This window comes from Mastigoproctus giganteus, chromosome 5 (assembly GCF_048544385.1).
Source record: "Mastigoproctus giganteus isolate SK-2022 chromosome 5, ASM4854438v1, whole genome shotgun sequence".
In the NCBI taxonomy this organism is placed as follows: domain Eukaryota; kingdom Metazoa; phylum Arthropoda; class Arachnida; order Uropygi; family Thelyphonidae; genus Mastigoproctus; species Mastigoproctus giganteus.
Genome location: NC_143579.1, coordinates 218,063,821 through 218,085,263, shown reverse-complemented (window position 1 = coordinate 218,085,263; position 21,443 = coordinate 218,063,821). Strand labels below are relative to the sequence as shown.

The window sequence follows — 21,443 nt, the reverse complement described above, 5'->3', positions numbered from 1 at the left end:
TCATGAAGTTTTCCTATCACATTATCCCAGAGTGATTTACTGGCTTCCTTTGATGTGTCCCTATACTAATGTAGACCTCGATTTCACTTTGCAGGCCCTACGCAACCTTTTAACTTTGGACAATACCTTAGCGAATTGGACTTCTCTCAACATTGACAGCATTCTGGAGCTCGTTACTGTACTAATTAAAGCTAGACACTTCTATTTTCAAGATCAAGTATATGACAGATTTTCAAACTCCCTATGGGCCTAGGTATCTCAGCGCCCTTATCTGAAATATACCTCGCCACAGTCGAACATCAGACCCTTCAACCTTTTCCAGTAAATATTAAACTTTACATCCGGTATGCAGACGGCGGTCTAATAATCGGAGACCAAAACACCATTAACAATCTTTTTATCAGTTTTAATTCAGTACACTCAAGATTAAAATACACCTTAGAACTAAAGACTAATAATGCAATCAATTTTATTAATTTAACCATATATAAACAAAATAACAGGCTTAAGATGAAAATCTACAGGAAAAAAGCAAAACAGGCCAATATCTACATTTTCTCTCACATCACCCCCTTAGTGTAAAGAAATCAGTTCTTTTCAACCAAGTTTTTAATGCCTTCAAGTACTGCCAATCACAGGATGATCTATCTTTCAAGCTAAAATATCTCGCTGAAACATTTACAGCTAGAAAATATCCCATCAAACTAATCCAAGAAATTATTTCAACTGTTAAAAGTAAGATTAGTAGTTTAAGTGATTCTAAACCCAGTTATAAAAAATCCAACCCATCCAACATTCATGTTGTTCTCCCTTACCACTGCCACAAATCGCTATGTCTTATCTTAACTAACACTGATATCTCTAATTTTTTCTACCTATAATAAGTTAGGAGCCCCTTTTAATAAATATAAAGAAATCTGCATTTATGACACTAAAGACATTATAACAACATAGTTTATTTAATCAAATGTCAACCCAACTGTAAAGCATGCTACATCAGGAGCACTACTAATAAATTTGGATCATCCACCATTGCAAATACATGTGCTTACTACCACGTCCATAGTTTTCGGACACAGCAAGGAAATACTGAACTGTCTCAACATGTACACAATCATAACCACAACCACTCAGTTGATACCGCAACAACCCTCGTCAAATTATATTCAAATTATCAACTCCTTCTATACGAACCCCTCGTAATAAAATGGTATCGTCTCAACACCGATCTTGACGTCTTAAACACAAAACTTCTGGTTACCTTGTCTACCATTTGGGTACTTAAGATCTATAGCAACCCTTTCGCTCTTCTTTTTATCGCCAACTGAAGATGAACCTATTGAAAGTCCGTCATTCTCGACTATTGGCCTTAATCCTTTTTTAATTTTAATTTCAGATAATTTCAGATAACTAGAGGACTATATGGTGCACCCTTCCTCTTCTAGGCTAAGTTTTTTCAATTACTCTTTATAAACCACGCTTTCCTTACTGTGATTTTTAAACACCATTTTTAGTTTAGCTAATGATTTCTCACACTACTGTTTTATGATCCATATATCCACAACGGATTATTGAGGTGAGTGCCCTCTCTTTATTAAGCTTTGACTAAATGCATATTTCTTGGTAAGTAATTCAAGTAATTACTTTCTTTCAAATTAACTGACCCAATAAATTTTATAAGAATGGTAAATTCCAAACCTTTTCTTTTCTGACAAGTTCATAACACTATTTATAACACCAACCGATGTTATAAATAGTGTTATGTTTATTAAAATAATGTTGTAAATAAAATAAAATAAAATTCCAATAAAACTGATAAAAACTGACTGTACAATATAATATGAATTTAAACTGCAAAGAATTATTTACAATAAAACAATGTAGATGAAACACAGGATGATAAAAGCGCTAAAATACCATAGGTTTCAGAGGCATCCGCCTCCTTTTTCAACAGTGAGGCTTATCGTACAGCACATCTTTAAATATCAGCAGGCTCACGGTTCTCAGTATGTGGTTCCACAGGAGTATGGGCAATGCTCTCCCCATGTGCACTGGAACCGGAAATGGCTCGGGAGCATGCCAGGTGGAACCGCTCATCCTGTCCAAGAACCACTGCCTCGAAGAGAGGACGACTGCGGATTCCCCTGTCTCTATTAATGGTATTGCTCTCAGAGGAACAAATCCGCAAGCTCTCGAGCCACTTGCGGTCCCAAAATCTATGTGCCCGGTCGACGATAACAGCTTCGTCTGGGGAGTTTTGATGGTGCTCCTTCCTGGTGGGTTTGGAACGTCAGGTACACAAGATTATACAAGTTTGGCTAAAGGCTGCTTCCAAAGATGTATATTGGACATTGCATGCAACAGGTTGCCGATTACCTAGGTTTTACGGCCTTCCAAAAACTCATAAGGTGGGGGTTCCGCTTAGGCTGTGTCATTTATAGGCAGTCCTACACGTGCTTTGTCCAGGTTTCTAGCCAGACTGATTTCCCCTATAGTTGGAAGTTCCGATTTCACTCAGGGATAGTGGAGACTTCATGCGATTTATAAGGGATCAGGCTATAGAAGAGGGCGAGGCCATGGTATTGTTCGATGTGATATCCTTATTCACATGTATTCCTATTGACCATGGGGTCCGATGTGCATGCATGGCATTAGAGAAGGATGACACTTTAAATAATAGGACTCCGCTAAGCATGGAGGACATTTGTAGTGGGGTAGAGCTATATCTCTCACAAGCACCACTATGGTGTTTCAAAATACAATGTACGAGCAGGTTCATGGTGCTGCAATGGGTTCCCCTATTAGTGCTATCATAGCAAATTTAGCTATGGAGAAGCTTGAAGCCAGGATTTTTGATGGGTTGGCTTTCCCCATGCATGTATGGAAACGATAAGTCGACGATACGTTCACAATTATTCAGAAGGGGAGAGAAGATGAAGTGTTTAGTTTCCTTAATAGCTCCCCCCCCGTTTATTCAGTTTACCTCGGAGGCGGAAATAGAGGGTACCCTCCCTTTCCTTGACGTGTTGGTGTATAGGGAAGGCCCTAGGCTGGGCCAATATACGCATTATAATACAGCACAAACCAACCATCACAAGAATAGTGTTATCAGGGCATTGTTGGATAGGGCTTGGTCCAACTGCAGCACCTCCGAGGATAGAAAAGAAGAAATCAAACATGTCACAGCGGATCTCAGAAAATGCGGCTACCCCCAGAGGATCATAGACAAATACATCCAAGGTAAGCACGAACGAAGAGAACCATTCACACCAGTGGCCACTGCATACATTCCCTACTATCCGGGCCTAACTGAATGCATAGCTCGTGTATTGCACGATTGCCAGACATGCTGTGTGCAGCTTCCAGGGTGTAGGTTGCACACAGTTGTGTCACAAGTTAAGGACCCTGTACCAAGGGAATTTACAAGTGGGGTCGTGTATGAGATTAGATGCCCGGATTGTGGGGAATGTTATGTTGGTGAAATGAAACGGCGGTTCAAAGATCGTCTGGGGAAGCATATGAACGTGGATTATGGAAGATCTGCTGTGGCAGAACATTTTTGGGAGGAGCACCATCAAATCTCCCCAGACGAAGCTGTTATTGTCGACTGGGCACATAGATTTTGGGACCGCAAGTGGCTCGAGAGCTTGCGGATTTGTTCCTCTGAGAGCAATATCATTAATAGAGATGGGAATCCGCATTCATCCCCTCTTCGAGGCAGTGGTTCTTGGATGGGATCAGCGGTTCCACCTGGCACGCTCCCGAGCCATTTCTGGTTCCAGTGCACATGGGGAGAGTGCTGCCCAAGCTCCTGTGGAACTACGTGCTGAGAACCGTGAGCCTGCTGATATTTAAGGATGTGCTGTATGATAAGCTTCACTGTTGAAAAAGGAGGCAGATGCCTCTGAAAGCTACAGTATTTTAGCACTTTTATCATCCTGTGTTTCATCTACATTGTTTTATTGTAAATAATTCTTTGCAGTTTAAATTCATATTATATTGTACAGTCAGTTTTTATCAGTTTTATTGGAATTTTATTTTATTTACATTATTTTAATAAACATAACACTACAAAGGGTACTAGGAAAGTTTTGCAATATGACGCAACAATGAATCACAGGAAGCTGCTTGTTGCTGCATGTTGAGACATGTTCATACGTGCATAGTAGCCGCCGCGCCAAGTCGATGGGCTCAGTTATTCATTAGTAGTGAGAGTGTAAAGTGCTTGCGATGGCATTGTGGTCACGAAATGAGATAAGGACAGTTTTGCGGTATAATTTCGTGTGTGGTTTAACCATAGACCAGTGCTTAGAAGAAATGACTCTTGCACTAGATGATGATTGTCCACATCGTACAACGATATTCAGGTGGTATAGAGAATTCCAAAGGGGAAATTTCACTCTGGAGGATTCTGAGAGGCCGGGAAGGCCACGAACGTCAGTTACGGAGGAAAACGTTACTGCTGTGAGGAAAATGCTTGACGAAAACAGGCGAGTGACCTACCAACAGATAGAGGATACTTTGGGCCTAAATGCACCAGCAATTCGTTCGATTCTGCAAGATCATTTGCACGTGAAGAAACTTTGTTCTCTCTGGATGCCGCATCAATTGACTGAAGAGCAGATGACACGACGTGTGACTTGGTGCCGGGAGATGTTAAAAAAGTTTGATAATGGACAATCTTGGTATGTGAACAACATCGTGACAGGTGACGAGACTTGGCTGTACTATTACGATCTGCCGACCAAGGCTCAAAACAAAGTTTGGGTCTTTGATGATGACGACACACCCGTAATTGTCAGAAAATCCCGATCTGTAAAGAAGAAAATGATAGCTGTATTTTTCAAATCGAGTGGAATTGTGGAACGTGTCGTTTTGGACATGCAGAAGACTGTCACAGCTAAGTGGTATACTGAACAATGCCTGCCTAAAGTCATTGGATCTATGAAATTCCTGCGGCCAAAGTCAAGAATGGACACCTGGTACCTCCATCACGATAATGCTGCAGCTCACCGCGCCAAAGCCTGCACCGAATATTTGACCACGACAGGACTGAAACTTCTGGAGCACCCTCCCTACAGTCCAGACCTTGCTCCCTGCGACTTTGCACTGTTCCCGCATGTGAAAATGAAGCTAAAAGGGAGGCGGTTTTCCAGTGATGAGGACCTTCTACGGGCTTGGGACAACGAGTGTGCTTTACTCCCTGGTGAAACTTGGCAGAACTGGTTTAAAGATTGGTTTCGGAGGATGGAGAGGTGTATTGAATGTAGAGGAAATTACTTTGAAAAAAATAAATAAACAAAGCTGTATTGCAAAACTTTCCTAGTACCCTTTGTATTTATAAGATCAGTTAGTGTATTGTATAATTATTATGAATACTGTTTAATGACTGTTCTCCTAGAAATATCACAATTCAGAGAAGTCTTTTTCCTCAATTTCCTAATTATTGTCATCCTTTTATTCATCAGTCACCCTCCACGAGCACAAGTACCCACATAGCTTTTATTAGCCTCAGCATTTTTTCTAGTTGTAAAATTTAAATTTTTAGTTTTTTTTTCTTGCATTTGAAATTGTATTTTATTAATTACAATTGACAGTATTCAGTTTCAAAGTACTGGACAAAAATAAACTATAAAATCTAATAATAAGAATTGGCATTTTGTTTCTTAGATGGAGACATGGAGATTTTTAACCTCAAATATTATTTATTATATTTTACAGAGAAAATTTTGCCAATTATAGGATAAAAATAAAAAACAAAAAGAATGTTTTTGTTATTACTTAACTGTTAGAATTTACACCGTTTAGCTTTATAAATTTATTCATTGTTATAACAAATAGTTATGTAAATGAAAAATCTGTGCGATTCTAAAATTTTTCAATAATGAACAGAAATGTTTCTAGATGAGACTGTGTCTGCAATACTTAATCTGATATAGAGGAAGCAAATTATATGTATAGTGAGTGTGGACAAGACACTGTGCAATGCAGCATGCAGAGAAACAGTCATCAACAAGGGTAAAGAAATCAATGCCTCCAAAAACACTGGAAAGGTTATTTCCATGCTGTTTTTCAGTTTACAGATGAAACATAGAGATGAAACAGTGAACTTACAAAATTACTGAACTCTTAGAGTTTTTTTTGCAATATGCCACCAAAAACAAGACACCTAGATGTTTGACTTACAATGTCATTTTGCCAATTTCTAAGTATACATAGTACAACACACTATAGCAACCAACTAGAAACTGCAATGGGAAATGACTGGCCATCCTTCAGCAGCCCTGACTTGTCACCTTGCAATTTTGCTGTTTTTAGAAGAATGAAGAATGATTTGGCTGAATGTAAATTCCATATGAAAGACAAAGTGAAGAAGCCATTAAACAATTGTGCCAACAGCAACCAAAAGTCTTTTATATGTAGGGTATTAAAAATATGGTTTAGATGAGATAGGAGCCTAAATTGTGCTGGTAATTTCAAAAATAAACTACCATTTACTGGTATAAAAAATCATTTATTTGATTCACCCTCAATTTTTTTCACATAATTTTTAATTATGTAAAATTTGTCATGTGTATTGCCTTTTAATCATATAAATAACAAATTTTATGGAGACTATTACAAGTAACAGTGTTGAATATCTTTTATGGGTGATAATATTTCACCTTTTCTTTTTAAAGAACATAGCTGATGTAACATAAGTGTCAAAATGCCACTGGTCCAGAGGGCCTTGGGTCCCACTTATCCAACCATATTTGACTGGGGGGGGGGGAATCAAAGTTTTTCCACAAGTCCTGCTACTCCTAGTTACACTACTGCATGACAGTCCAACTTTGGAAGCTTATATAATGCTGTGATAAACGAACAGTCTTCAAATTTTTTTTTTTTTCTCTGTTCAAACAAATGGATAAAACAGTCTAGATACTGTCAAAATTATTCTTTGACAATCCTATAACTGCTTATGAGATTAGTTGAATATGATTTTCCTTTAACAAACTCACAATGTGTTTCTTATATAATTCCAAAATCAAAATAGCTTCTAGGATTACTTTCTTTTCATAATCTTAGTGATCCTATCCTGTTGCTTCCATTTAATATAATTGAATAAATCCTACCATCTCATATCTTATTCACGTTTCATTGCAATAACTTCTTTCCAGATCATTAATCAGAAAATTATCCAGTTCCCAATAGCTGTGATACAAACCAGTAGTACTCGACAGTAGTACTGCTGAGTCAAAAAAACATACTCAAATGCAAAAAATTTAAGCTCATCAGCTTTTTTAGGGTCTTCGGAAATATTTCTATAGCTATCCCAAATATTTCCCAATGTTTAAAAAGAAAAGGTGAAGATATTCAGATGTTGCATATCGTCATTGGCTTGTTACTTTAGAAAGAGTAGAAGTAATTGCAATGGGACAATAATTGGATGGGAGGGATTTGTCACCCTTTTTTAGGAACTGGCTGGATAAGAGCAAATTTCCAAGCAGGAGGAAAAACACCTTTGGAATAAGAAAGTGAAAAAAGGTGGCAAAGAATTCAGACAGTTCAGGAGCACAGGTTTTGAGAACAAGTGGAGAAATACCATCGGGACCTGGAGTTTTCTTAGCATTAAGATTCGTGAAAATCCTTCTGACATCCTTTTGACAGAAGACCACAGGAGGCATTGAATGGAGCGTGATGGGAATGGTGGGAGGTGTTTTACCAAGATCATTAATATATAAGTTGGAAGAAAAATGGGATGCTAGCAGGTCAGCTTTATCCTTGGCTGAAGTGACAACAGAACCATCTGGTTTGGACAGAGGTGGGAGCAGAGATGGGCAAAAGTTGCGGCCAATAGCTCTGGTCCCTTGCCAAAGCTATTTGGCAAGGGACCAGAGCTACCATGCTCAGCTACCATTAGGGCAAGAAGCAAGTTTTCTACTCTTAGCCTGTTCAAACTCTAGTTTGGACTGATTAATGACTACTTTACAATTGTTACGACCTTTGGTGTAGTTAGAAAATGAAACTGAAGAATTAGAAACAAGCCAATTACGATATGCAACATTCTTCTCTTGAACAGCCTTAGCACATTTATTGGAAAACCAAGGTTTAGATAAAGGACGAGATTTTAAAGTGAAGTGTGGGATAAAGGATTCCATTCCTGCAAGAATAATTTCACTGACACGATCTGAGCAAACGTTGACATCAGAAGTTTTGAAACAGTAATCTGACCAAGGAAAAGAAGAAAACAAATCTCGCAGATCCCAGTTTGCATTCTTTTAATGCCAAACAACACAAGGTTGGGAATAGCCATGAGATAAAGGCTCCATTGGAGAAGAGACGATCACCAAGCTGCGACTTGAAGTGCCTAAAGGACCTCTCACTTCGACCGTGTACTTAGAAGGGTTGTTTGTGAGAAAGAGATAAAGCGTGTTAGCTGTATGATTAGGATTGTCCGGTATTCTTGTAGGTAATTGAACAATCTGTACAAGGTCATTAGTAATTGCAAAAGCCTCAGCATCTCGACCAGCTGGGTCGATGTGACTAGAAAACGGAAGCCAGCTGGAGTTGTGAAAATTTAAAATCATGAAGGAAAATTACCTCACTGTTAGGAAAGTTGGACTGGAGAAAGTCAAGTTGCAAAGAGAGGAAGTCAAAGAGCTCCAAGTGATTAGTGGAGTTGGGAAAACGGTAGAAACAACAGATGAATTTTACACAATGAGGGGGAGAGATTGTAAGCCAGAGAAGATCAAAGAGAGGAGATTCCAAACTGCCAAGTCTCTGACAGGGAATATCAGAACGGACATATGCACAAGTACGACCTTTAAGGCGAAAGGAGTCATACAGCGAATAATTTGGGCATCTGAGATGAGCAGTAGTTGAATCAACCGATAACTGAGATTCTGTCAAAAAAAGTATATGGAGTTTGGCAGACTGCAAGTGGAAATGGACATCGTTAAGATTAGAACTGAGACCACGTATATTTGTGAAATGAATTAGGAAGTGTTTGGGAGGTTTAGATCTTTTCACAGATAACCTTACTCTATTAGTTTGCCAATTCATGGTATATTCACTAGTAAGAAAAAGTGGGTGGGACATGCTGTATGAAGTAATGAAATTTTTGAATATGGCGTACATATGGTAAGAATATACCCAAATCCTTGACATAACGTCCCCTAGACAATGCTCCCCGCATACACACTACTCGGACTCCCTCCAGTCACTATCTGGCAGAGTAGAAGTAGCAAGATTATACACTAGCTGATCTGGAAGCCTCCTAGAGAGTTACCAATAGGTTCGGTCCAGTGAACTAATTAGCGGCCGGCCTGCGAATACTGTTTTAGAGCTGTACCCTCGAAATGTAAAGAATATTGGATCTCGCCACGATGTTCATCATAACCTCAAAAGTTATCAATCATACTTCATGATGGAAGAGATAGGGAAGGGTTGACCGGAACTTAGCTCTAGAGACTAAACATGGGTTCCACCACTTCAAGCCTCCAATAAGCAAAGTACCGGTTGCACCGGTACTTTCCTTATTGGAGTATTGCACCGGTTGATGAGAGTCATCTGCCATCTAGAACTGTCTGGTAACATAGAGGGGCTGCATTGCTCCATGTGGTGTGGGCGCCACACCTCAACCCCTGCTTACGTTGGTTCACATCTGGGTGTTCACCCACCACGTACTTGTGCATGGAGGTTATACCCAGGATTACTAACAGTCCCACCATCGTGAAGGTGCAAGTAGAGGATCTGGCTGTCACAGACTGTCCGGACTTCGCCGAAATTGGGTCCACTTGACTTGAGTGTCACCCGAATATCAGTTCCATCAGCGTTTTAGACTCCCAGGTAGCAAGTGCAGCTTGTCTGGAATATCTGAGAGAATGTCTGTGACAACCTCAAGGACCGGAGTTCAAGTTTGTGCCTTGTCATCTTCTGTAGCAGCAATTAACATCTTGAATGTTTGCCTTAAATGCTGCTATCACACCCTGGTCAAAGGGCTGTAGTAGAGAGGTTGTGTTCGGAGGTAAAAAGATGAATTTGATATTCGGAGAGAGGTCAGAAACAGCCTGAGAATGGCTCGGTGTGTTATGAAGAATTATTAGAATTTTAAAATACAAGTTCTTGCAATAATTTTTGAAAACATCACGGTAAGCTTCAATTGAAATATCAGTGAATATTTGGCCAATCATCCAACCTTTCTCGCCAAACCTATAGTGAATACCAAGGCTGGATTTCACAATTTGTTTTAAAGCTTGTAGATTGGCAGAGTGAAATACCACTAGTGGTTTTAACTTCAAGTCTCTGCTGGCATTGGCGGCAGACATCACAGTTAAGCAATCTTTTGCAGCCTTAAATCCTGAGGCATGTGCTTCTGCCTTAGCGATATAAGTCCTTGAAGGCATGCGTTTCTAATAGAGTCCTGTTTCATCCAGATTGAAAATCTGATCCAATGTGTAGCCTTCTTCAATTATTTTCTGTGCCACAAGTGGAAATGCCTTTGCATCTTCCCCCACCGCACTTCCGGCTTCGCCAGACAGCTTAACATTGTGAAAAGAGTAGCAGTATTTGAAGCCACTAAACTAGCCACTTCTGCAGGATTTGGCGATTTCTTTTTAAGGCCTTCATAGTGCTTTCTCTCGATATTTTTTTGGTTTGGTTGCTAAATGCTGCTAAGCATATGGTTTCAATCCATATGCTTAGCAGCCTTTCCATTTCTTTAGGCCTTGTTCTAATTGACTCTGCATCACTTGAAGTTGTTCCAGCTATACTAGTAGCTTTTATTTTCGGCACATTGTCTCTGATGGTGCATGATGTGAATTCACTTAAGCCTGTTTCTCTCTCTCTCGAGATATTACGTTTTCTCATTTCTTTCAAAACGTTTTATTATTTCAAGTTTCTCTTCTATACTTAATGCTTTCCTTTTGCACTCACTGCGTGGCTTCTTGGAACAAGGATGCTTACACATGTCTGGGATGCTGTATGAATATACTTTTTATAAAGAAAAGTTAACAAACGTGGGAGAACAGTCCAAGACACACACGTGGATGAACTGAGGTAAGAGATACATGAGGTTCGTGTGCGTGATAAACACACTATTATCACCTCATACATTGAGCTCACGTGTAAACATGTCAAATGTGTGAGAGCTATATTTCCCATTTAGTTATATTGGTCGGAGACTATGTATGCTTATGTACATAGCTTAATTAATACTGTAATATATACATACTAATTGATATTTCTGTTCACTGCCTTTTTTTTTTTTTTTTTTTTGGATTGTAAAATTTAAAACAGTAAAAAAAAGATAAGCAATCAATAACGCGATGAACATGGCACACACAAAAGAGAAGATTCTGAAAATTTATGTTTTTTATATGATTGAAGAGGAAGGGGAAACATCTAACCATAATGTAAAAACCCACAGAATTCCAGCTATCAGAATTATTGCAAATGCAATAAGACAGAGTTTACTACCCATTTATAATTAGACTGCTATATTTGTAACAAGATGTTAATAGAAAAGCCCAATAAACCGAGAACTGCAAATTGTTTTTATTGTTTTATGGTAGTGACCTCCAGAAATGTGCTCCTCTGCTCACGCTATCCTACCTCGCACACATTTGACATTTTTCATTTTTTAAGCTTCATAAACTTGTATATATTGTTGTGCAGGTTGCTACGGTCAGCTTGGTGTTGGGTTTTACATTCACCTGGTGTTACTTGCAGACAAAAGCGCATTATAGTTGCATTGTTCCCTAATATATCAATTGTTTAGGAGAAAATTTGTGGTGCGAAAATGTGCATTATAGCAGAAATGACTGTAGTTTTGAACCTAATTCTTATTCACACACTTGCATGTCTTACAATCTAATCATTGCAAGGTGGGTATTTGTATCATTAGTGGGGAAAAAATTATTATGCAGCTGGCTAGTAGGCACTAAAAGTAAAATGCATTCCCCTCAGTAGTTTGAAGTTGGACAGTCCTACCTGACTGATAGGCCAACTTCACTGTATCGCTGTCATTGCAGGCAGATTGAGGACAGTCAGCATGTAATTTTTCAATGTCAATTATATGACATACCAAGGCGAAGGCTTATTAGCTGGCTAGGGGTATCCTTTCCCCATGCGATGCAGAAGCTTTTTGAAAACGAAAGTATATATATAAAGTTTTCATAATGTATCTTCAAAATGTAAATATAATTCGTAGTGCTCAGGGCACTACTTGAACCGATGGGTTCACTTTATTCCCGCATGCTTGTGGATGCTAGCATTGTGTTGCAACTGCTTGTCGTTGCTTATTTAATTGTATAATATGTACATGGTACTTTAGACTTCTAAATTGATGTATAAAAACTTTTCTGGACTTCTAAATTGACAGTTTTCTAGATTGTGGTTTAGATCAAAGCAATATGAATTCTATACACTTACAGCTAAAAGCTGGTGTAAATCTAAAAGGGTAGTAGCGACCTCCTCCACGGGGCTAGGGATGGTAAACTTCCCTGCTGTATGGTGAGTCCTTGCAGCTTGGAAGGCCAAATAGGTTGATGTAAATAGTTAAATTGAGTTGTTGAGCTTTTGCTTGGGAAACGCTTCAATGAGTGTAAATATGATGATGATGTACACATTATACCATTGTAGATATATTTAAGAAGTGATTTTTTTAAATGTTTTCATGAGAAAATGAACATGCTGATCCCAAAACAAACTTCTGTGTATCAACAATGCATAATTAAGAAGCATAAAGGATTTAATAATTAAAAGTAATTTTAAAGTTATTTTGGTACTTACCAGATGGTTTCACTAATGCATTATTTTCTTCAATTAGTAGATGACCTATAGAAAATAAAATTTCGGTGGTAGGCACTGAATTTTTCAAGGCTAATAAGGCTTGTTCAACCAGAACCCCATTCCTACTAGTTAAAGCATCCATCAGTTGAACTGTAAGAAAAAATAAAAATATAAAGAACATAGCTAAGATAAAAATTATATAACTCCATATCATAATTTGCAAATTGGGATGTCTGCTCAAACAAGATGTTTATATATTTAAGCCAATAACATTCTGTAACTGAAACTTAAATTTATGAAGTCCACTATCACTTCATATTTATGAAATCATCTCATGCTGAAATGTTATAAATGAACAGTGAAATACGAATCAAATAAACAAAACAACAAGAGCCATGATGCACTGGAGAGTTCAGTTTACATGTGGTTTTCTGAGAATAAAGTCTTTGTGAATTAGCTTCCAAAGTTTGCAGAAAGTCAGCTGGTGAGCAAACATTAAGCATATCAAAAGAGAGGTTACGCCAGAACCTTTTGATGGCTAAAGGTTCACGTAAACAATAACTTATAATTTGAAAGTAATTTAATTGCAGCCTGTGTTACTCTGACATAACTATACAAAGACAGAGGCAAAACTTAGCATTAATAGTAAGGAAAACAAATTACTATGTTGTTAAAAAGCAATAATTTAATTATCGCTAGCGTTTTCAGAAATAGTTACATATGTCCATTGTCAGAGTGATGGGAGGATATTCAGGGTTACAATCTGGCTTTATATTGTTCACCCAATCTGAGTGGCATTACAATTTCACCTGAGAAACATGCAACAAAGAATACAAAAATTCAATATAAACCAAGTATGTTTTTAGAGACAAAAAAATCACTCTGCTAGAAGGATGGGAGCAAAAGCAGGAAATGTGTTGTGAAATACAATGTGAACAGCAGTCTTGGGAAACACATAATATCCCTTTGGAGGGATAAATCACTAGCAGTTACTACAGAACAAAAAACTTGTGCTAAGGGAAGGAAAAATTATATCAAGCAAACTGTATAAATGTTCATACATTTTTAAATATTTTGTACACTTTTATTAACATGTTATTTTTATTTTATTTATTTATTTTTCTTTAAGTTTAATATCAATTTTGATTAGAATAACTTAATAATTTCATCATTATCATTATTATTGAAATGAAGATTGTAAGAACTGAAGCGGCATTATAAGTCGTGATTGACAGATTAATGTACCTATTATCCTGCAATCCCTGCTGTCTTAACACTCGCTGCAAAAAAAAAAAAAAAAAGAGAGAGAGAGAGAGAGAACAAACGTTTATTTTGTTTTACTGCGTCGGGTGGATTGTTGTGTTCTGCTGCACTGCAAAAAAGAAATTTTGTTTCGTTATTTATGTCAGGGATGTCGAAAATGTTTTTATAGTAAATATATTTTTTTTTTGTTTATAAATTGTGAAAATGGATAAATGCAAAAGAGTTGTGCTTTCAATTGAACAAAAACTTGAAATTATTCAAAAGTTTGAAAACGGTGCATCTGTTAAATCTTTAATAAACCATTATTATTTTTATTATTACTAGACATATAGTGTAAGGAAGCCTGAGGCTTATGATGCACCAGCTAAAAAAAAAAAATTTCCGAGTTACCCTGAGATAATGTTGGTGACCAAACCATTCAACATAATAAATATTATGTTGGTTTATTATGAGACATCATAAAAAATAAAGGGAAGCTATTAGATTTAGAATCAACATCATAAAAAATAAATATCGTATTATCTATTGCCATATTTTTTTACGTTGGTTGCAAACATTTTGATATTTTTGGATTAACTGGGAAATCAATTATCTGGGATTTTTTTTTAAACATCTATCTTGGAAAATCGAGTCTACTGTACTTTTAAAACTTCTTATGAATAAATGATTCTGTTCTTTAAATTCACTACTTTCCAAATATGTTCATATTTAAAAAAATAAATAAATGCTTTATTAACTATAAAAAACTTCGTACTTAAAAAAATATTCAAAACAAAAAATTTACTAAAACGTTAACATTATATTAATTTAATATATCATATTATCATAAAATATTCATAGTACCTTCTGTTGTTAGATCCTTAATAAAGGAAGTTATAGTAGAATTCTGGCTAAAGAACTGTTGAAATTGCAACACAGTTACTACACATTCTGACTCGTACCTGGTAATATCCAAGATATGACAGACTAGCATTTTTGCCACTAAAAAATAAACAAAAAATAAATAATTAAAATTAAAAGTACTTATATACTTCTTTTGTGGTAATATTCAGCAAAGAAAAATTTATTCTAGAAAAGTACGCTTTTTACCAGCGTTAATCTCTCATACTGTGAGACTATTAGATCAAAAACTATTACATCACATATTAGATCAAATTTCTCCATTTTGTTGCTGTTTATGAGAAGTGCAACAAGAGACACAAAATACCATCATCTGGGTGCCACCGCCCAGACAGCTGTTTCAAGAATTATTGTCCTCTCATTGTGGGTAGCTAAGCATTCACCAGTGTAACACTTCACAAGTGTTAATTGAGCACCAATTGAGTTCAGAAATAATTCAATTTAAATATCAGTGAAATAAAAAGGTGTAAATTTGAAGTTTTAACTCAGCTACTGCTGTGCATATGTAGAAGAAAGACCACTGGGTAGGCCCTGATGACATTATGACAGCACAATTAGGTCAGATGACTGGAAGCGGCTCAAGAGTCATTGTAACAACAAAGAAGGGTTTCAAATTGTGGCTTAAGCTAGCATGGACATTCTGCCTTTTGATCTAGTTCTCAAGGCAGGATGTTTTTTTGGTATCCATCTAGACAAAGACATTGGTGGTGTAGCAAGATCATTATGAGAGTCATGTGTTGCCACTGTGGAACTCATGTCGTGTGCTTGTATGGTGTATTTATTTGCTGTTGTGATATGTGTTGTCTGCTGATGAAAAAAGCTTAGGCTCAGAAAGCCCTAGAGCTTTTATTCGCTTATATATGCATTTGTTCCCATTTTATCACTTTTAATATAGTGATTCCTGATTTTATTTTAATGTATTTTTATAGCTTTGAAATTATACAGTTTCTTAAATGAAGTATTATATTAATATGGTCTGTTATTTTTATTATTAAATTACTGACAATGGCATCCAATGTGAAGGAGCCAGAAATACAGACTGTTGTATTATATGGGATATGACTATTGTGTTTTTAAAAGCTCTTAATACCCTAAGACAGAAGTTCCCACACTGTAATCACTTATGGTTTTATTTTGGAGGGTGTGTTGTTTGTATGAAGCAATTTTTTTATTTTAATAAAAAATGGACTGTACTAATAGTATATATCACGGGTGGCCAACGAGTCAATTGCGGCTTTAATTTTAGTTGATCACGATGGATTTTAAATATACAGTTATCCCTCAATTTGTGATGTTCAGGTATACTACCAAAATTTTATATTGTGCAGAGGGTTTCACTACCTGCATGTTATTTATTTATTTTTTTTTTAACAAAGCTTCAAAAATAGGAATGAAGAGCAGATTTTGAAAATTTATTTTTGATTTTTTTTTTGCATGATTGAAGATTTCATTGAAAGAGAAACACATTTCACCATTATAACGTAAAATACCACAGAATTCCAGCTGTAGATATTATTGTAAATGCAATAAGATTGAGTTTACTGCCCATTTATAATTAGAAAATTGTTGAAAATTAGAAAATTGCAAATTGTTTTATGGTCGTGACCTCCAAAAATAGCTTTAGAGAAATATCACAAAAGCATTCAAAACTGATTCTTATAGGGATATAACCAAATAGAGCAATAAATGATGGTGTGTTTGTCCCGTTATTTTGGAAACAACTACCTCATTTGGGAATCCTTTTCATCAATTATCCTATGTTAGCTGTTCAGACAGAATATTTTTCTGGTTTGCACAACTTAGTGTTTTAATCAGTAAGCATTGCTTTTGCTGATTTCATAACTGGACAGTACTTATATGTTAATTTAATACCTTTTGATTTAAAATGCATACTAAGAAAAAGAGTAAAACGTATCATTTTCATCAAGAGTGGGAACTAGAATACTTTATTGTAATGGCGCCTCCGTAGCCAGGTGGGAAGGAGCAGCAGTGCATAGCACACGCTTCTTGATTAGACCGGGGTTCGAGCCCATCACCACCAAATACGGAGTATGCGGAAAGGTCAAGGAATGACCACCGCATATCCCGGAGCAATATGGCCTTAGTTGCTAATGCTCCTAAAAACCAAATAACAAACAAAACAAACAAAACTTTATTGTAATGGTGAAAGAAAAATGTTGCTGTTTGATTTGCAATGCTTCCGTGGCTATACCCAAAAAAGGAAATTTAGAAAGGCACTTCAATGCACTCCATGGTAAATACCAATCGGATTTTCTGCCAAATAGTGATCTTAGAAAAAATAAATTAGAACCTAAATCTAGATTATTCGTGCAACAAAATTTCTTCATGACACCTAATTTACAATCTAAAGTAACTCTAGCATCATTTAAAGTGAGTCATCTTCTTGCAAAAAAAAAAAATGCAAATCATTTTCTGTTGGTCAATTCATCAAAGGTGCATTTTTAGAAATAACAGATTCTCTTTTTGAAAATTTTAAGAACAAAAATGAAATTAAAAGTGCCCTTCAAGATTTGCAATTATCTCGAAATACTGTGATGCAACACATCGAAAAAATGAGTAAAAATGTGAGCAAACAATTGCATGCTGATATCGCTAATTGTGTGTTCTTTTCTTTACAACTGGATGAATCTACAGACGTCAGTGACAGCTCAATTGCTCATTTTTGTTGGTATGTTTTTCGATGATTCTGCCACTAGAGAAGAACTGTTGGGTATGGTTTTGTTAAAAGAAAGAACTAGAGGTCTTAATATCTTTAACTCATTCAAACGTTTTATTGAAAAAATTAAATCTTATGTATAGCTTAGCTTAATTTTCAGCACTCACCTCATAGTAATCCGCTTAGCTGGTGGAGGGTTTTACCACATACATAGTGGTTATAGGATTCTAATACTTCATGGGGATTATGGGTTTAAATTAAGTTATGGGCTAAAAAAATTTTTTAAGAATGGAGGGTGCACCTTCCATGGTTGCCTAATTAAATTAAATTAAATGAAGAGAAAAAAGGAAAGGAAAATATAAGCTAATAAGAAAATATAGAAAATATAAGCCTTTAACTATACATTACACCTCTTCCGCACGCCTATCATTTCCACATTATCCCCAATGCATTCAGATCTGCACGATAGATTAGCTTATATTTTCCTTTCCTTTTTTCTCTTCATTTAATTTAATTTAATTAGGCAACCATGGAAGGTGCACCCTCCATTCTTAAAAAATTTTTTTAGCCCATAACTTAATTTAAACCCATAATCCCCATGAAGTATTAGAATCCTATAACCACTATGTATGTGGTAAAACCCTCCACCAGCTAAGCGGATTACTATGAGGTGAGTGCTGAAAATTAAGCTAAGCTATACATAAGATCTAGTTATTACATTACAGCACATAAAGACTTCTTAAAACAATCAAGAGTGAAAAAATTAAATTAAATTACCACTATTTAAGCTTGTATCAGTAACAACAGATGAAGCTAAAGCAATTTTAATAGATTCTAATAGATTCATAGGGGCATTTTAATAGATTCATCGCATTGTGCCAAAAGGATGATGAATTCCCAGATTTTTTGAGCTACCACTGTATCATCCACCAACAAGTGTTAGCCAGCAAAAGATTAAATACTAAAAGTGTTATGGACATCGCTTTCGAAATTGTGAATCAGAAGACAATCTCTTCAAAGGAGACTTTTCAAAATGCAACTCAATGAAAAAGAACCAGATCTGATATTACACACAGATGTGAGGTGGCTGAGTTGGATTAAGTTTCTACAGAGATTTCGAAATTTGCTGAATGAAATAAAAAAAATTTGTTGATCAAAGGGGAGATGATTATCAGCAGCTACAAGATACGGAGTGGTTGTGTGATCTGGCTTTTTTTGGCATATTTTACCAGTAAATTAAGTGATCTGAATTTGGAATTACAAGTAAAAAATAAAAATGTGGGTGACATGATTAGTAGTATTTCTGCATATAAACATCAATTTTTGGCAATGGCTAAGAATCTCAAATAAAAAAATTCGATCATTTGCAAAAATATCCTGTTTTTGAATTTAATAGTGAGAAATATGTTTCTGAAATTGAGAATGTTGTGGATGATTTTGAAACCAGAATTTTTTTTTTTTTTTTTGTTAGTTGTTGGCGCATCGGCTTCTGTGGCCATAATGCACCTCCCAAGGTTTTTGCAGTACTCTGATCCAAGCCCGAGGCGGGATTCTAACCCGCGGTCTTTGGGTTGCCAGGCAGGAAGGCACTTTACCCACCTGGCTAGCCTGGTCGGCAAACCAGAATCAGTGATTTTAAAACAATTGAAGACATTGTTCAATATATTTCTTATCCATTTATGTCCACTTAGATATGAAACAAATTGCAGGGCAAAAAAAAAAAAAAAAAAAAAAAAAAAAAAAAAACGATGCGATTTTTCATATGGAGAAAATATTACTTGAAATTATTACATTGCGAAACAATATCTTCCTAAAATCCAGATCATCAGAAAAAGAGTTTTGGAAATATGTTTGCCGAGAAAAGTACCCAAATGTAAAAAATGCAGTGAACTTTAAAATTCCTGTTTTGGTTCCACATATTTGGTGAATCAGACTTTTCGTATTTGAAATAAACAAAGACGAAGAATCACTGTGCTCTTACGGACTTGCATACAGAAGATTCTTTACGTTTGGACTTATTACAGTATATCCCACATTTTGAAAGCTTGGCAGATGACACGAAGGCACACTTTGCATAAATTAAAATATTAAATACGCATGAATTTAAAATAAGAATTCTGAATTGTATTGAATTTTAATTTATAAACAACATTTTTCAATATGTGTTGATTAACTTTTTTAATCTTGTGCAATGAAATTTTTGAGATGGTAGATCGTGGCACATTTTGAAGGAAAAAAGTAAATCACATCACAAATTAAGTTGGCCACCCATGGTATATATTAATTTATAAACGTATGCATACTCATAGTTAAATTATTTCAAAACTGTTTATTTACACTTAGCAATAGTAATAACAACAGTCATCATATAGTGCAGGAAAGCCACAGACTTTTTCTGCAATTGACCAACAAAAAAAAAAAAAAAAAAAAAGGAGAGAGAGTAGATAAGAAAATACAAATTATTTGTTTCCCTCCTCACATAGTAACTATCCAGTTGACTTTGAATTTATTCAAACTGTCAACCTCAAACAACCTGCAAAGGCAACCTGTTCCAACAATCAACGACTTGCCAGCTAAAAGAACTTATTCTGTAAGGGTGAGAAATTTATGAAATATTTTAAGGGGATACAAAATATAAAACTTTGGGAGCTTCTGCCTTAAGGGATTATCTCAGCCCTATGTGCTTGGTGGGGAGGGGAATTAATCTGTATCTTCCTCATCTTAAATTATCCAGGGGAGATGCCTAATCAACTTAATTCTTGTATCATACACTAAACTAATAAACTGATTTCTTTTGTTATAGGTAGTCACAAAATACACAATTTTCCTTGTATCTGAAAACTAAGGAACAATATCCTCTGAGCAGTTCGTACAAAGTCACATATTCATGTAACAGTGCATACATTAGCTGTCATAGCAGCCTATCTACAACTGCTAAGAAAATTAAATATCAGTCTACATATATAATTACTCCAAAGTCTTCAATATCAACCACTTTGAGTTCATTACTATCCAAGTAGTACATTAACCTAGGATGATTGCTACCCAAATACACTGTATGAGACCTTACATTTACCACTGTTATATGAACCGTCAATTTTTCCAACAATATGAATAATTTGCCTGTCTTGTTGAAGCAGCACCTAATTCTTGTTGAAAACTACCCTACTTATCTCTGCATCAACAAGAAATTGGACAAACCTGAAATAACTATATCAATGCCATTAATAAATATCAGAAAAAATGTAAAGGATCCTTAAATATCAGAAAACTGAATCTTGTAAGATCTGCTCATGACCCTAGTCCACAAGGGGCAGTGGTCATGTACAACCACTGTTTTTGTACCACTTCACCATTATCCATAGCATTTCCCTCTAATGCTGCACTGCTCCAATTTATAGAGTTGTTCAAAGTGGGAATGGATCAAATTTATTGCTAAAGTCAAAGTAAATAATGTTTTTTTATTTTTTTCCCCACCTGGTATCAAAAAATATGCAGCTTGCTGTTCACAGAGCATTCTTTGTGACTGCCATAACAATGAAGTTATTAATACTCCTCTTGTTACATTGCTGTCCTGACTGTAATTATCAGTGAAAGCCAAATCATGCAAGGAAACTAGATTTTTACTGCATCAGCCAGAAAAAAAAAAAAAAAAAAACATTCACAAAGCCTGTATCCCTTTTATCATATTCTTCCCACTGCTAGAAGTTATTAATCCAGTTGCCTATTAACAACTGAAAGAAAGTTGTGCACGCACACAATTTCAACCAAAATACTAAACAGCAGTTTAGGCTGGGTTTGTAATACTGTATAAGGCCATGATGCACAG

General features: G+C 36.0%; 1 protein-coding gene across 5 annotated transcripts in view; it reads right to left on the bottom strand.

Annotated features, from left to right (window-relative positions):
• The window catches only part of LOC150086112 (rho family-interacting cell polarization regulator 2-like), a 324,874-nt gene that overhangs the window by 14,730 nt on the left and 288,701 nt on the right, over positions 1 to 21,443 (bottom strand). For all 5 annotated transcript variants that reach the window (XM_090374381.1, XM_090374377.1, XM_090374378.1 and 2 more), the window contains 2 exons: positions 14,881 to 15,018; positions 12,775 to 12,924 (listed from right to left, as the gene is read on the bottom strand). In XM_090374381.1, coding sequence (XP_090230507.1) covers positions 12,775 to 12,924; positions 14,881 to 15,018 — 288 coding nt within the window. The remainder of the gene's footprint in view (positions 1 to 12,774; positions 12,925 to 14,880; positions 15,019 to 21,443) is intronic.